At 59.1% G+C, this 14,650-nt stretch overlaps 6 protein-coding genes across 6 annotated transcripts; 4 read left to right on the top strand and 2 right to left on the bottom strand.

Moving 5' to 3' along the window:
- Positions 1–91: 91 nt before the first annotated feature.
- On the bottom strand, positions 92–1,101 carry JDV02_001863 (uncharacterized protein; the record flags this gene model as incomplete). The annotated part of the gene is made up of 4 exons (XM_047982833.1): positions 92–330; positions 393–617; positions 686–715; positions 870–1,101. The coding sequence occupies 4 exons, from the start codon at positions 1,099–1,101 to the stop codon at positions 92–94; spliced, it is 726 nt and encodes a 241-aa protein (XP_047838801.1).
- A 954-nt stretch (positions 1,102–2,055) lies between these two features.
- Positions 2,056–2,939, top strand: JDV02_001862 (uncharacterized protein). The gene is made up of 2 exons (XM_047982832.1): positions 2,056–2,326; positions 2,388–2,939. Exons 1-2 carry the CDS (start codon positions 2,257–2,259, stop codon positions 2,612–2,614), a joined length of 297 nt encoding a protein of 98 aa, XP_047838800.1. The 5' UTR covers positions 2,056–2,256; the 3' UTR covers positions 2,615–2,939.
- A 163-nt stretch (positions 2,940–3,102) lies between these two features.
- On the top strand, positions 3,103–4,185 carry JDV02_001861 (uncharacterized protein; the record flags this gene model as incomplete). The annotated part of the gene is made up of 1 exon (XM_047982831.1): positions 3,103–4,185. The coding sequence occupies one exon, from the start codon at positions 3,103–3,105 to the stop codon at positions 4,183–4,185; it is 1,083 nt and encodes a 360-aa protein (XP_047838799.1).
- Positions 4,186–5,236: 1,051 nt separating this feature from the next.
- On the bottom strand, positions 5,237–8,627 carry BNA2_1 (Indoleamine 2,3-dioxygenase). Its single transcript, XM_047982829.1, has one exon. It carries the CDS (start codon positions 8,237–8,239, stop codon positions 6,683–6,685), a length of 1,557 nt encoding a protein of 518 aa, XP_047838797.1. The 5' UTR covers positions 8,240–8,627; the 3' UTR covers positions 5,237–6,682.
- On the top strand, positions 5,415–6,358 carry JDV02_001860 (uncharacterized protein; the record flags this gene model as incomplete). The annotated part of the gene is made up of 2 exons (XM_047982830.1): positions 5,415–5,761; positions 5,986–6,358. The coding sequence occupies 2 exons, from the start codon at positions 5,415–5,417 to the stop codon at positions 6,356–6,358; spliced, it is 720 nt and encodes a 239-aa protein (XP_047838798.1).
- Positions 8,628–12,185: 3,558 nt separating the features above from the next.
- Positions 12,186–14,647, top strand: STP22 (suppressor protein stp22 of temperature-sensitive alpha-factor receptor and arginine permease; the record flags this gene model as incomplete). Its single annotated transcript, XM_047982828.1, has 4 exons — positions 12,186–12,236; positions 12,336–12,423; positions 12,515–12,753; positions 12,806–14,647. The coding sequence occupies 4 exons, from the start codon at positions 12,186–12,188 to the stop codon at positions 13,982–13,984; spliced, it is 1,557 nt and encodes a 518-aa protein (XP_047838796.1). The 3' UTR covers positions 13,985–14,647.
- Positions 14,648–14,650: the final 3 nt, after the last annotated feature.

The raw sequence follows: 14,650 nt of genomic DNA, 5'->3' as shown, positions 1-14,650 counted from the left end.
CGCGAGGTAGAAGCGCTGGTGAGCCAAACTGACAAGATGCATTTCCGCACGGCACAGGCATGTAGTGTCCGTGCAAAAACTCTAGAGACTATCACGGCAGAGAAGTGTCGAACCTAGTGCGCTCCCATTCCTCGTCAAAGCTCATCATCCACTCGACTACTCTCCTTCCCTTGGCCCAGTCGCGAATGGCTTCATAGTTGCGGCACACTTGCGTTACGTAGATGTCGGGGTACACGTAGTACTGCCTCTCGTTGTCGTGGGGGGCGAACTTCCTCGGCGTGATGTCACCCGTGCACATGATCGATTGCCGAAGAGCATCAATACAATGATCTGCGTGAGTGATCGTCAGTACTCAGCAAGCCGGTGGTCTGGCGAGTAAGGGTAGTGCGCACCAACGTGCAAGGCATTCACAGTGTCGTGGTTCAATCTGCCGTCGACCCATTCCGCCTGGTCGGGGTACACGTCCATGTAGACCCATTTCCGGATGAGATTGAGGCAGTGCAAGTCATGGAACACTTGGAGTTGAACGAGATATAGGTCTGGTGCTTTAGGAGCAGCGCGGGTTTTGTTGAGGAGTTTGGACGCCTCGTTTTCGGAAATCACGCTGATCAACCCGGCTAGAAGTTTTGTATACAACCAGATCAGCCATAGTAAGTAACCTTTTCGTGGTGTTGAAGATACGCACCATCATAAAGATCGTCCCATAGTGCATCGACTTGTGTAGTATTAGTGCCGAGAAAGGGGCTCCTGTTGTAGAAATACGGTGTGCTCGTAACCATCTTTTGTGTGACAACGTCACGAGCGGGAGCTATATCTCCTCTTAAGCATGACTTCGAAGGGGCTGGGCTGCAACAATAGGCTGGACATACACCAAACAGTGAGGATGGGATCCGGGGAAGCCCAGATGAACCCCATGGCTACCACAAGCGCTATAGTTTGCACAATGATGGTGGCGTACAAGACCCATTGCCATGTGAAGGGTGCTTTCTTCTGCCGAGGAGTGTATCGCAGCTCTGTCAGGAGACCAATGGTGGATTGGTCCTCTTGGGAGCAGGAGCTCCTAGGCGATTTCGGAATCTCCTTTTCGAAGCTACAATCCATAGCGACGGCTCGGCAAGTCAAGGATAGCGCGTATCTCGATGAGCCTCACGTCGTGGGTAGTGTAGTGCAAAATCGAGGGCAAGTGATTCACAAGCTGGACCATAACATTGCCTTACCTCGATGTTGTAGACGAAGAATGACCCAAAGCTGCGCGACGATGCAAGCAAATACTCAATGTACAGAATAAAGGCTCAAAGCGCGCGCAAATGATACGAAGCTCTGCTGGCTTGGGGTGCTCTCTTGGTCTTGACTTGAACGGGCACAAGCCCAGCAACGACCTCTTGCCCTCCCACGTGTAGTCCTGCAAATTGGTGGTTGGTTTTGCCAGAGGGATATCAATATCGACCAAAACTTGCCATTAAAGGCTATGATACGTGCTTCTACGGAAGAACGAAAAACATGACCGAATTCTGGCAAAGCATGTTGCTGCCCAGACGGCCTGTGATACTACGCTGACGTGCATCCGGGCGGAGCAACGAACCGACGGACCCGACCCTGGTCAATGCCTAGGTTCTGAGCCTACCCAGCTTTCATGTCCGGGACTTTAACTCTATTATTTGGCGGGTACTGCGCTGTACCGTTCATGTGTGTAAAACGGTTGACAATGCTACGTTGATGTCGTATTTTGCCTTGCCGACGTTTCGAATATCTGACCAACAACACTTGTTGGCAACGATGGCCCCTGAGGCGCAGGAACCGGTTCATTTCCCGGGCACCGTTATTAGCCGCGAACTTAAATTCTTGGACACTGAAGCAGGTGTGCAGTAGACACCGGCATCTTTTGGGAGAATGCGACTGCGCTCATTGAACGAAGGGTATCGCGACGTGGAAACTTAGGGTTAGGCCCGGGCAGATGCCAGCCGAGAAGCTTGGAGTCTGTCTGTGCTGGCCAAAAGTTCATGTTACCTTTAGGGATGCGCATCCTCTCAATGATACGCATCGGGTAGGTTCGGTTGTAGGAGCAATCATGTAATCGGAAGCTCGCGCGAAGCAGCTCTACAGACAGCATAAGAACAGTTGTTCTCGCCGCTGGGTCATTTGATACGGCCCTCTTCACTGCTCAACATCGAAGAATCTAGTTCCTCTAAGCTTCAGCGCTGCGAACATCGGAATCTATCCTTTCATCACCTCTCCACCGAAATCTGCACTCGAACCATGCGTTACTCCAGCGTTCTGACTCTTGCGGCTTTGTTCGCCGCGGCAGCTGCCGCCCCCCTTACCAGCGGTATGTGTTTTGCATGCACCGGTGATGTAGACCGACTGTGTCACTGACACCCACCCGACAGAGGACCACGAGACAATCAACAAGCTCAACCAGCTGGCTATCGACCATCCCGACATAAAGGGCGCTGTTGAGAGCGTTCTTTATGCAGAGTACGGGGGGCTTCGACCTGCCAAGCGCGAGGACGGTGAGCACATCAAGGCCACCCTGACCCAGCTGGCCATCGACCATCCTGAGGTCCAGGGCGACGTTGAGAGCATTCTTAAGATGGATTATGTGAGCCGTGGGTAGTAGCGCGACGGTCAAGTATCAAGGTCATTGCAGCTGACACAGCCCGGCGGGCGGGCGATGCGCTACCTCGAGCTTCAGAAGGTTGTTAGTATTATTCAATGAGACATGTTGAGTCTTACGGATGGCGTAGGAATGGGACTCCATGACGCTGTGACTACGACTGGCTCGTCGAGTAGTAGACGGGTCAGAAGGCATTGCTGCTTGAGCCCAACCCGGAGATTCAGTTAGCCCCTGATCCTGGCGCGCGGGCCGGATCGTCTTGGGGTTGCCTTGGGTATACGAAGCACTTGTAGTATCCGAAAATGGAAGAAGACATGTGTTTGCCATTAATACAGATCACACCCCGCATCATGTTTTCTGGGGCATCTTCTGCCCCTCCATCATTCAAGCCGACTTATAAGTCGGACGCGAGCATCCCGACAACCCTACGACCAGACAGAGCATCATACCCGCTAACCGACATATCAAGGGGCAAATTCCCAGCGAACATGCCGTCCGTTATCACTGCTCCGGCTCTAAAGGCCGGCGCAACGATTGCCTTTATATCACCCTCGTCTCGACTAAACAACGTCTTCCCCGCAGCCATCGCTCGCTCAGAGGCACTACTATCCAGCCGAGGCTACCAAGTCCGCATCTTCTTCACGCCAGATCAAGGCTGCATCCAATCGTCCATCGCGAACCGGCACGCAGAGATTCGTTCCGCCTTCCTGGACCCTAGCATCTCCGCCGTCATCTGCACCATTGGCGGCGGGGCTTTCACCGAACTGCTCCCCGTCCTGCTCCGTGATCGAGAGCTACACGCAGGTATCCGGGCGAATCCGAAAATCGTGGTCGGCATGTCAGACAATACGGGCCTGCACTGGTTCCTGTATGGACTCGTCGGGCTGCGCACCTTCTACGGGCCCAGCGCCATACCCGAGCTCGGCACGGCGGACGACATCACCGACGAGGCGTCTCCGCTCGCGTTCTGCGTGCGGTCCCTATTCAACGCCATCGCAGCGCCAGTGCCGCTCGGCGACGTCCCTCGCTCCGCCGTCTACGCACCCAAGGCGCCCCCCTTCTTCTTCCACGACCCCGCCTCCACAGCCGTCCAGGACGTGGTCCCCGCGCCGCCATGGCACTGGCTCCGGCGCGGCCAGGCCGAGGGCCGCCTGTTCGGCGGCTTCCTGCTCACCGTGCCGCGGCTCAACGGCGTGCGCGCCCTGGCGCCCGACTGGCGCGGGCGCATCGTGTTCCTGGAGACGTCCCAGGGGGACGAGAGCGGCGACGACGTGAGCCTCGTGCGCATCGCGGTCGCGGACTTGCTCGCGCAGGGCGTGTTTGAGGAGGCGGCGGGCTTGGTGGTGGGCAGGGCGTTTGGATATGATACGGAGGAGCGGAGGGAGCAGTTTGCTGGTGTTTTTAGGGAGCTGCTGTGTGAGGGGGAGAGGGGTAAGGAGAAGGAGTTTCCTATTTTGCTGAATGTGGATATTGGGCATACGACGCCCATGGTCACTCTGCCGTTTGATGTCTTGGCCAGGCTGGACTCGGAGAGGGATCAGTTCACCATTTTAGAGTCTGGGGTGAGTTAGAAGGTATTAGTGCCTTTTGCTCTCTGGTCCACGGTAGCTACTAACGTTGATACTATTCCTACGCTCGCAACTCGACTCGAACTCGCTGCCATGTGGTTCAATGCCGTGTGACGAGACGGGACGATGGGTGCGCGCCGCCGACTTCAGCGCAGCACCATCTCCCATCATGCGTCATCGACGAGTCCATCACAAACGCAGCGTGGTGAATATATATCGCAAGCGCATTACATTACATACCTATCGCGCGCCTCCCTGTTGTCTTTCCGTTTACCACGCCGGCCCGTCGCGCCGCTGGCCCTCCTCCCCGCGATCGGACCGACTCCCGTTTCATCTGCAAGCCCTGCCCGGACGACGACCTCTGCCAAGTATATCACGGTGCCTTTGGGGGATCTCTGTTTTCCGCGCGGCATGTGATCCGGCTAACTGTACCGCGATACTTGGAAGAAGCTACGGCGGTCAATGCCCTGATGGCTGCATAACCAAATGTGGCAGCCTCGTTGACCATCGTCACTATCCTACAGCCTCTCATCTTCCCCGCAGACTTATTACCCCAGGCGAGGCGCGCCACACTACCAGCTACTCCCCAGCCGGCGCCAGGGATATCCCCCAGACGGCAGTTTGTCCGCCACTAGGTACATCGCGTCCAGTACCTCACTTACAAACGTTACTGCGTATGCGCCTCCTGCGGCATCCGTCCATCAGCAAATCATCCCAGAGAAGCGCCAACCGTGTGGGCAGAGGACACGCAGGCATAGAGCGCGTTCTCGTCGTCGCGGGCGGCGGCCGCCACGGGAAGACGGCGCGACACTCCGCCAGCGCGACGATCTTGGGGCGTTTCGGATCTAGGCGCTTGCCTAGGCGGGTGGAGGGTGGTCGCTGCCTTGGTGCTGTACTCCTTTGTAATAATCACTGGTGGGAGAAATAGCCGGCCGGACGTCACATGCTCGATGCGGGAGAACTAGACGGGTTGGGTTGTCTTCTCCTTGCCTACAGAGGCCTCTACCATGGCACTGGAAGAGGTGACCTGCTGGTATGGAAAAGGAAAAGGAAATGCTGTATATAAAGGGAGACTGGTCGCCGCCATATGGGCTTCGCTTCTAGATGCACGCACCGCGGTCCTATGCATTGGATATATCATACAAGCATTCATAAACATCATTGCTCTCCGCTCAGTGTGCTGGTCTTTTCGCGCCCTCATCTCTCTCTGCCTTCAACTCTTTCTCCCAATCATGCTCTTCAAGGACACTCTTCTCGCCGCCGCCGCCGCCGCCACCGCCGGGCTCCCGCGGGCAGCCCTCGCAGCCTCGGGCTCCGGCAAGTCGACGCGCTACTGGGACTGCTGCAAGCCGTCGTGCGCGTGGCCGGGCAAGGCGCCCGTGAGCGCGCCCGTCACCACGTGCGACAAGAACGACAGCCCGCTGGGCGACGCCGACGCGCAGAGCGGATGCAGCGGCGGGCCAGCGTTTGCCTGCACCAACAACTCGCCGTTTGCCGTCGACGACGGGCTGGCGTACGGATTCGCGGCCACGGCGATAAGTGGCGGGACAGAGTCGAGCTGGTGCTGCGCGTGCTATGCGTACGTCTTTGTCTTTTTGTTCGTTTTCGTCCTGACTGTCTCTGTGTTGAATCGCCGAGGCTTGTGTCCTTCGTTTCATGTTGCCTTTCTTCTGGGCAGAAACACAAATAATTGAGTTGCGAATGGTGGTGCTCTGGTGGAAGCGAGGAGATGATTTCGCGTCGGGGGCACAATTACAACACCAAAGGAAGGAAAAAAGGCTGACCAGCCCTGCGTGGGAATAGTCTCAAGTTCACATCCGGCCCCGTCGCGGGCAAGACGCTCGTCGTGCAGTCGACCAACACGGGCGGCGACTTGGGCAGCAACCACTTCGATCTCATGATCCCGGGGGCCGGCGTGGGCCTCTTCGACGGCTGCACGCCCGAGTTCGGCGGCATCCCGGGCGCGCAGTACGGCGGCGTGTCGTCGCGCGCCGAATGCGACGGGATGCCCCAGAAGCTCAAGGCCGGCTGCTACTGGCGCTTCGACTGGTTCCTCAACGCCGACAACCCAGACCTGACGTTTGAGCAGGTCAAGTGCCCCGCGGCGCTGACGGCCATTAGCGGGTGCGTCAGGCAGGATGACGGGAGCTTTCCGGCGGCCCCCTCGGGCTCATGAGTGTGGGAAGAAGGACGGCGTGGAGTGGATGTGTTAGTTATGAGGTGGGATGTGTGTGTGTCTCTCTCTCTCTCTCTTCTGCTCGACCTCCCTCTACCTCTCTCCGTGTGTGTGTGAGTGTGTGTCCGTCTTGCTTCGTCTGCGTGTGCCTTCGACGTGGCGCAAACCTCGGCTGTTCGTACCCGGCGTGGCAGTGAGACATTGACCCAATCTCATCATCAAATCAGCCTGGCAGGGGTTCACATGCAGAGCAACAACAATAGGTACCGAGTACGGCACTAGTAGTCGTGCATGGAAAGTGACAAGGTGCTCCAGCCTCTGGTACTACACCATGCAGATGCCTCCGACGTCATCCTCCATGGTCCACGACCACGCCAGGCCCTTGACGTCGACGACGTTCTCCTTGTCCAGCGCCGCCGCGGGCTGCGGCAGCAGCATGTCCACGCGCCCGCTGCCGCCAAAGTCGGCGCCGCCTCCGCCGGAGCCCATCTTGCGCTTCATGAAGCGCCTGGTCCACTCCTCGACGGCCGGCTCGCTCGTCTCATCGCGGGCCTGCTTGAGAAAGGGGATGAGGGCGGTGCCGCCGGTCCCGCGCTGGCCGCCCTTTTCCGGTGCGATCTTGCTGGCCGTGGCGAGGTTGATGCGCTTGCGCGCGGGCGCGTCGTCGTCGGCGGCGGCGCGGGAGCGGCTGCGGGCGCGGGCCTCACGCGAGGGGTTGATGATGTAGCGCGTGACGATGGAGATGTGCTTGTCGCGGAAGGAACTCAGCATGGCCAGGCAGGCATCGTAGGCGAGACACAGGGCGCGGTCGGAGCGATGCGCCTCAACGTACTCGCGAAGGTTGGCCGCGCGCGTGGCGTCCTCGAGGAAGCGTGCGTGCGGTGCGGGCATGTACTTGCGCATCTCGTGGATGAAGCCGTGCCCGTGCTTGGTGGTGGTGGAGGAGGACGGAGGGGGCGGCGCGGCGCCACCGCCCGTCGTCGTCGTCGTCGTTGCCGGGGTCTCGCCGGTCGCGCGGTGGTGGATGCCGAGGGCAATGTCGAAGAACTGAATCAGGCTGCTCTGGGCGTTGCTCCCGCCTGCGTACTGGCGGTACGTCTCGGTGCCGGAGCCGTCCTCGTAAAGGACGCCACGGGGGAGGCCGGCCTCGGCCATGTTCTTGCTGCCGGCGAGGAAGGGGCGGATGCGGTGATAAAAGGTGGCGGGCTCGCAGCTCTCGTACAGGCGCTGCATGATGATGGTCAGGTCGGTGAGGCGCTCGGCAAAGGCGCAGAGGCAGCGGGTGACGGTGCGGGCGTCGTCGCGGCGGGCGGCGCCAAAGGCCGTGAGCATGAGGGCGAGGATGGGCCCGCCGCGGGCCTCGATGGCGACGGAGACGAGGTAGAACCACGACTCGTCGATGGAGCCGGTGAAGGTGTTGAGGGTGGCGAGGTTCTCGAGGTTGTCGATGGGCTCGTCGAGGAAGAGCGGCTTGAAGTTCCACAGGCAGACGGCGGCGTAGGTGGCGACGGGAGGCACCTCGAGGCGGGCTGCGATGGCGAGCAGCGGCACGGAGACGGAGGCGGGCAGGCGGTCGGCGGGGGCGTCGCCGCCCCAGATGTAGGCGTGGGCAATGAAGCACAGCAGCGAGTAGGCGCGGCGCCACTCGGCGTCGTGCTCGAGGCCGACGGTCGACAGCACGGGTAGGCTGTCGACAACGCCTCGGAGGCGCCGGCTGAGGACGTGGGCCTGGAGGTTGGCGGCGATGGCCTCCCACTTGTTGTAGTAGGGGTCCGGCAGGCGCGTCAGCGGTAGCGTCGGCGGCAGGAAGCCGGTGGTGGGCGAGAGGCCATAGTCTTCGAGGACGGGGATGGGAGGGGGAAGAGGAGAAGTAGGAGACATGGTGGTGGCGGCGGCGGCGGTGGTGGTGGTGATGGTGACGGGCGGTGGTGAAGGGCCTGCAACAACCTCTACTCCGTAGTTTGTACTACTTGGGCGTACTGCCACCTCTGTGCGTCGCGCCGAGACGCTGTCATCAGTCGGTCCGGTCGCCAAAGAGACGAAGAAGAAGAAGCTTCGTCACGGTGGCTGCTGGGTGGCGTCGGCGGGCTGCACGAGCGGCGTTTGCGACAGGCACGCGGGAAAAAAAAAGTTGTTGAGAAGTTGAAGCGAGTTGCGACTTCGGGGGCCGGGACGATGAGGTATATTAACGCCTAGAGGAAAGCTCGGGAATTCGGGCCAAGAGGAGAGAAAGAGCCGGGCAAAAAAAAAAGCCCACTTTAGGTTTCCCGCGGCTCTTTGGCTCTATTATTATGGCAGTAACTAGCAGACGTGCGTACGTACGTACATAGTAGAAATGGAAACAGGTGGTCCGACAAAAGGCGTGTGCATGTGGGGCGGGCGATCTGGATTTCCAATCTCATCATCAAGGTTGCCCGATATTTTTCGTTTGTCTGTCGGTACCAGGTAGGTGCGTAGCAAGTACGTACTAACGTAAAAGTGACTTGATTTGAGGGACAGCAGTAACATACCTACTATATTATCCTCTCAAGTGAGGGGGTTGTTATCAATCTTGGTATTGCCAAGCCCGTTGCTGCTTGCTCTCGCGGGCCTAGGTGGCCTAGAAACAAACGCAGATGCCGGATAGGCTAGTAGGCAAGGTAGCCTACTGGAACTGTACTGCACGCCAAGTTAGTACGCCCTTTGCAAGTCAAAACACTTAGTATCTCTCAACTGCCAGCTTACTACCAGGTAGTAATTCGTGCGAGCCCTCAGGCGTGCTGCCGTCGCTCTCATTGCGGCAACTGCGCTCTACTAGTGCGGTTGGGCAAGACATGTCGTGCATCCAGCGCATGCAAGTAAAGTATGTACATACCATGTACGGCGCAGCAGAGTCTCCGCGTTGGTGTATGCATCTCGTCACGCCATGCATCACCGGGACGCCCACGTATTACTTTCCAACTTCTTGTCACAGTACCTACTGTACAGTACCACGGAACCCGCATAACCACCTTCATCCGGTACGTTATTTGTTATTCGCAACACCAAAAAGGACTCTCAATGCCCACCGCAGCTCATCACGCACCGCCCCGAAACATGGCAGACTCCCTGGCGCCAACACAACAATGCCTCGCCCATTCAACGCCCAACGGCCGGCAGGCACCATGGCCGGCACCCGCCGATGAATTGAATAGCTCCCGGCACGCGGGACCATCGCCCACGAACCGCGCCCAACAATAGCCCGATGACAGATGGGCCAGACACATGGCGCTCTCTAGCGCGTGGTCCTATCGGTGGGCCCTGCCTGAAACGGGCTGCGGAAGGCGGTCGTCGTTGATTGCATCGTGTCGTGTCGAGCGGAAGAGGCAATGGCGAGCGACGCATGGTCTCACATGGTCCCGTTGAGTACCAAGTACTAATGTAACTACCTTAGTAGTAAGTTAAATCGATGTCAACTTGCGAATACATTCCGATTCCACCAGACCAATGCTGCGGTGAGGGACCCATGAGTTGGGCGCACGCCCACACAACGTTTCCATGACGAATTCTGCACGGAAACCTTGCAAGACTCTGATGATGAAAAAAAAAAAAGCAATTGCCGTGTCTCCGCGGCCATGGAACGGGATGGATCCAACGAACGAACGCATGCAACAAAGGGCATGGTCTGGGCTGCACGTGCTTCTGCAGGCTGCGTCGCGCTCCCGGGTCTTTGTCCCTATCGCAGAACAGACAACAAACAGGGCATTCGGAAAACCGTTGGCACTAGTAATACCCTCCGATTTCAATTGCCCGACCGGGACCATTCAGCACAGGTTATTATACGTACCTCTAGAAGTCTAGAGTCCATTCACAACGGTTGCAGGTCCTCCCGCGCCTCCCCGTGATAATAGCCTCCATGGAAGCAAGCCAATGGAAGCGCGCCTGGCCCGTGGATGCCCGCCCGGGCACTTTGGCCCTGCGCGCGCGTGCGAATACAGTGGACCCCATCAGTGAGTTCCAGTGGGCACCGACCGCTGCTGGACCAACTTCCACCAACGGGCGGCCAGTTCGCGGGACCGAAGCATCGCGGGCTCCCTAGGTTGTTGTTGTTGGACTCCATCGCCTGGTTGTACTTGAGTACAGCCGGCGCATTCATCGGCGTGATGGATTCGATTCCAAATCATATGGCTGCTGCCGTTGCCGCTGCGATCGTGAGCAAAAGCCACACTGGCATTGTCGTTGATGCGCCAATGGGTCTCCAAGGCACTTTCTCTCAGGCTTCTTTGGTAAGTAGCACATCATTGTTCGGTACTTACCTCGCACGACGACGCAAGGTTATAGCAACAACGTCTGCCAACCGGCTCCTCGTCTTTACCTTGGTACCTGTAGTAGTTACCGTCTTGCCTCCTAGGCCAGCCCATGGTCTTGTCTTTGCAGGACCAAAACCACTATATACGAAGTACGCACGAAGTATTCGTCATCAGCCATGACAGTTTTCTGTCCGCCCACCGCCTGCCTCGGGTGCTGCCATCGCATCACAGCAGCAGCACAGCCATGTATGTAAGGTGGCGATGACCCCGGACCGAATCCCCAAAGCAGCCCAGGACCATGATGGTTTGCGAGTTCACAGCATACTAGGTAGCACCCCCCCCCCCCTTCCAAACCCAATGTCCTCTCACCACGATCGTCCGCCACCCCCGAGAAGCCGAAGCCCCACCGCCCGGACCCGGGCCGCCGGCTGGCACCAGCCCAAACAGCAGATGCGCCACGAGGAAGCTGCTGAATTATGAGTAGCACCTGGCGAATAGGAGTGGATTGTTCCTTTGTGGCCCATTGAGCATTTTGACAGAGCCGGCCCGCGTCGATCCAAAGACCGGTTCGCCCGCTCTCCTCCGGTGAGGGAGAGCCGCCCGCCGGTCATGGGGTTGGCTCGTTGAGTTCCTCGGGAAACCTGTTCATGTATGTTCTCTTGGTTGTCGCCCTCATCGTCATTGGCCCGAACCTTGGCATGGCCGTCGGCGAGCAGGCACACAAACAAAGAGGCCGCCAGGAAGGGCATGCACCAAGATCCAGGTTAGTGCCGTGTTGGCTTGCGATCCATGTGTCCAACCGATCGATAGCTCCGCGTATGTATAGCTACGATGAGGGAGCCGATGCTCCAGTGATGCCAAGTGCCGTCCAAAACGGAATGACAACATCAGCTCGGTTTGTCAATTGCGTTCTTCTGCCTGCCTGGTCACCGGCTCTCGTTACCTACGTAACAAGATTCATCAATCTGTTATAGGCAGACGTTGGCATCAGCGTCATCTCGCCATGTGAATTCGTCATTTCAATCGTTTACACCACAACGCACGTAATCTTGCAGGCTCATCTTGTGCGAGCAGTGGTGCATGCGACGATCCTCCCACAATCACCCCGTGCTAGCTACTGTTAAAATGTAGATATCACTGCCGAACAAGATTTGTCTTTATCCAACTCAGCTCCGAGCCTGGCCTGCGAGTCCTGTTCATCTGATTGGGATGATGCGATCGCCAACGACGCAATGCTACAGTATACGAAGTACAGGGTAGTCAAGTCTTGCTCGTAGATGAAGCTGGGCACCCGGCCTTTTGCCGCCCGCGCGCCGTAAGAGCAGCCGCCTCGGTGCCTATGCGTGCTGGGTACCTCTTCTCTAGTGGTGAGTGCCCCACCTCCAAGCTCCCTCGCTGTTGGGCTCAGGTCGGCGTGCCTTCCTTGCCCACTGTCATGGAAGCTCATGCGGAGAGAGCTTCACCTAGCCTTCCTCAACCTCACCTCTTCATCTCCCACCTCCGCCCCGTCGCTCACGGACCAGGGGCCTGCACGACGCCGGCTCCGACGCGATGCGACGATGCCCGTCCAGCAACACGTCCTGAACTGGCTCTACAGCGTTCTCACCAGTGTACGTCTTGATCCCCGCTGCGCTGCCCCTGCTGTTGGTAACGTCGTCATCGTCATCATCACCGCAAGCTGACTGAACGCGCTGCGTCTGCCTGGCCAGGAATACCACGATGTCAACCGAACATATAGCGACGTCGCGCGCGTCTTGAACCGCTTCAGCACCCTGTCGCCGCGAACCGATGTACACAGTTCGTCCACCCGACCACCCCTCAATCTCCTCATCTCCCAAGCTTCCCCGACCCAAGACTCGACGCATGAGCCTGACCCAAGAGCCCGCAGCCTTCCCCAACGGCGCCAGCGCTTTGCTGCTGCACATCTCAGGCACGATACCCGTCATCTTCCGCGCAAACACGTACCGCTTCCCTCTCTCGATATGGGTCCCCCACGCCTATCCTCGCGAGCCTCCCCTCGTCTACGTCACGCCGACCGAGACCATGATGGTCCGCCCTGGCCAGCACGTCGACCCCCAGGGCCAGGTCTATCACCCCTACCTGGTGCGGTGGACCGACTTTTGGGATGTACGTGGCCTGATCCGAGCTCGGGCGAGGCGTGTCGCTGACCGCGTCGCAGAAATCGACCATCGAGGACTTCCTCATTGTGCTGTCCGACGTCTTCGCCAAGGAGCCACCGGTCATCTCCCGGCAGGCGCAGCGCCCGACGACCGGCGCTCGACCGACGCCGACGCCGCCCCCTGTGCCTCCGTTGCCGCCCGAAATGGCGCCGCCGACACCTCAGACGCAGCCTCGACCGAACTCCTCCGACTCCCATCCGCCTCGACCGCCCCCCAAGCCTCATCAAGAGCCGCTTTCGCCTCATTCCCCGTCGTACCGCAGTCCACCAGTTGCCGCTGCGAATTCCTCCCCAGTATCATCACGATATGACTCTGTCCCCCCCCTTCCTCCGCAAGCACAGACTGCTGGTCCTGCAGGCTACCGTCCTCAACCACCACCGCCGTCACTCGAGCAGCACACGCAACAACCCCAACCTCGGCACGTTGCTGGACCGGCAATGACTTCCGGTCCGAACCCTCACTCCATGCCAGATAATCGGACACAAGTGCCTCCGTACGCGCAACAAAACCCTCCAGCATATTTACCGCAAGGGCACTGGCAAGCGGCCCCGGCAGCATGGAATGGAACCGCGGTTCCCCAGCAGCCACCCCAGGCCGCCCCTCCGCTGCCCAACATTCTCGACGAGCCTTTGACACTCGAAGTGCCCCCCAAGTCGGCTGTCGCGGCGCCCCCCATACCGCCGAACCCGGAAAAGGACGCGCTGCTAAGGCAGCTGGCCCAAACGCTGGCCTCTATCCGGCAGCGCAGCCGGCAGCAGAACGACTCAAGTTTGGCCGGGCTCAGAGCGCAGCGGATGGCGATGCAGGGAGCTGTGCCGGCTCTTCAGTCGGAAATGAGCCAGCTCACCCAGCTGTCCAATGTGTTGACATCAAACACTAATATTCTGCACGAGGCCTTGCGCAAGGCGGATGGCGTCATTGAAAGCTCCAAGAATCATCCGGCGCCGGACATTGACGAGCTTCTGGTGGCTCCCACGGTAGTATCGAATCAGCTCTACACCCTGGTAGCGGAGGAGCGGGCGCTCGGGGACGCCATCTTCATGCTGGGGCGTGCCGTGGAGCGTGGGCGCGTTTCTCCCGTCGTGTTTGCCAAGATGACAAGGTCTCTCGCGCGGGAGTGGTACCTGAAGAAGGCGCTTGTGCGGAAGATTGGGCAGGGCATGGGCATGGCATCGTAAGGGATGCGAGTCAGTTGGCCTCGGCCAGGACGCCGGCTTGCACAGTGAACCAAGATCGGCAGAGGAAATGGAGCGGGCGGCAGGTTCGAGACCGTCGCCTGCAGAGTGTCATATGCATGGTGTGCCGGCAACGACGAGCCGTCTCCGCCTTACGCCACCAGTGCAGTATCGAGTCTAGTATCACGTCATGGAACAGCGCCGGAGTTAGGTGTCATGGCGATCACAATCGGAAAGACGGACTGAATGGCGGGCCTGTCTCTTTGTCCTTGCACCTTGCGCATGCTCTGCTGCGTTAGGCGGTGACTCGGTAATGATCCCCTGCAGCGGTGGTGTTGGAGTCGGCAGAAGCGGCGATCGCGTTGCGTGGGCTGCCGGCATCTGCCGGCGGCGGGCCGCCCGTTTGCAGATCAGCCGTCGTCCAGGGGCGGGCGGCTGGGGTCTCGAAATAGCTACACAGGCGGAGGGAGCCGCGATGTATTGTAAGGATGGATGGGTGTGGAGGGAAGAGAGTGGGGAGAAGGGAAGGGAAGCTGTCACCAGACCGGGTTCGGCGTCGTGGTGGCCGCGCCTCCCCGGCCGTCCCGGGCGCCGCCAGACGACGGCGTAAAAACGTAGGTTGTACCTTTGGCACGAGTAGGTCTTCCTGCGTGTACTTGATCTGACAGA

This window comes from Purpureocillium takamizusanense, chromosome 2, assembly GCF_022605165.1.
Source record: "Purpureocillium takamizusanense chromosome 2, complete sequence".
Classification (NCBI taxonomy): domain Eukaryota; kingdom Fungi; phylum Ascomycota; class Sordariomycetes; order Hypocreales; family Ophiocordycipitaceae; genus Purpureocillium; species Purpureocillium takamizusanense.
This window is presented reverse-complemented; position numbering and strand designations above follow the sequence as displayed.

Bases quoted from the DNA above. Each gene is read 5' to 3' on its own strand.
- JDV02_001862 (XM_047982832.1), top strand. From the start codon at position 2,257: ATGCGTTACTCCAGCGTTCTGACTCTTGCGGCTTTGTTCGCCGCGGCA. The intron at 2,327-2,387 runs GTATGTGTTTTG...CCCACCCGACAG, and splicing joins TGCCGCCCCCCTTACCAGCG to AGGACCACGAGACAATCAAC.
- BNA2_1 (XM_047982829.1), bottom strand. From the start codon at position 8,239: ATGTCTCCTACTTCTCCTCTTCCCCCTCCCATCCCCGTCCTCGAAGAC.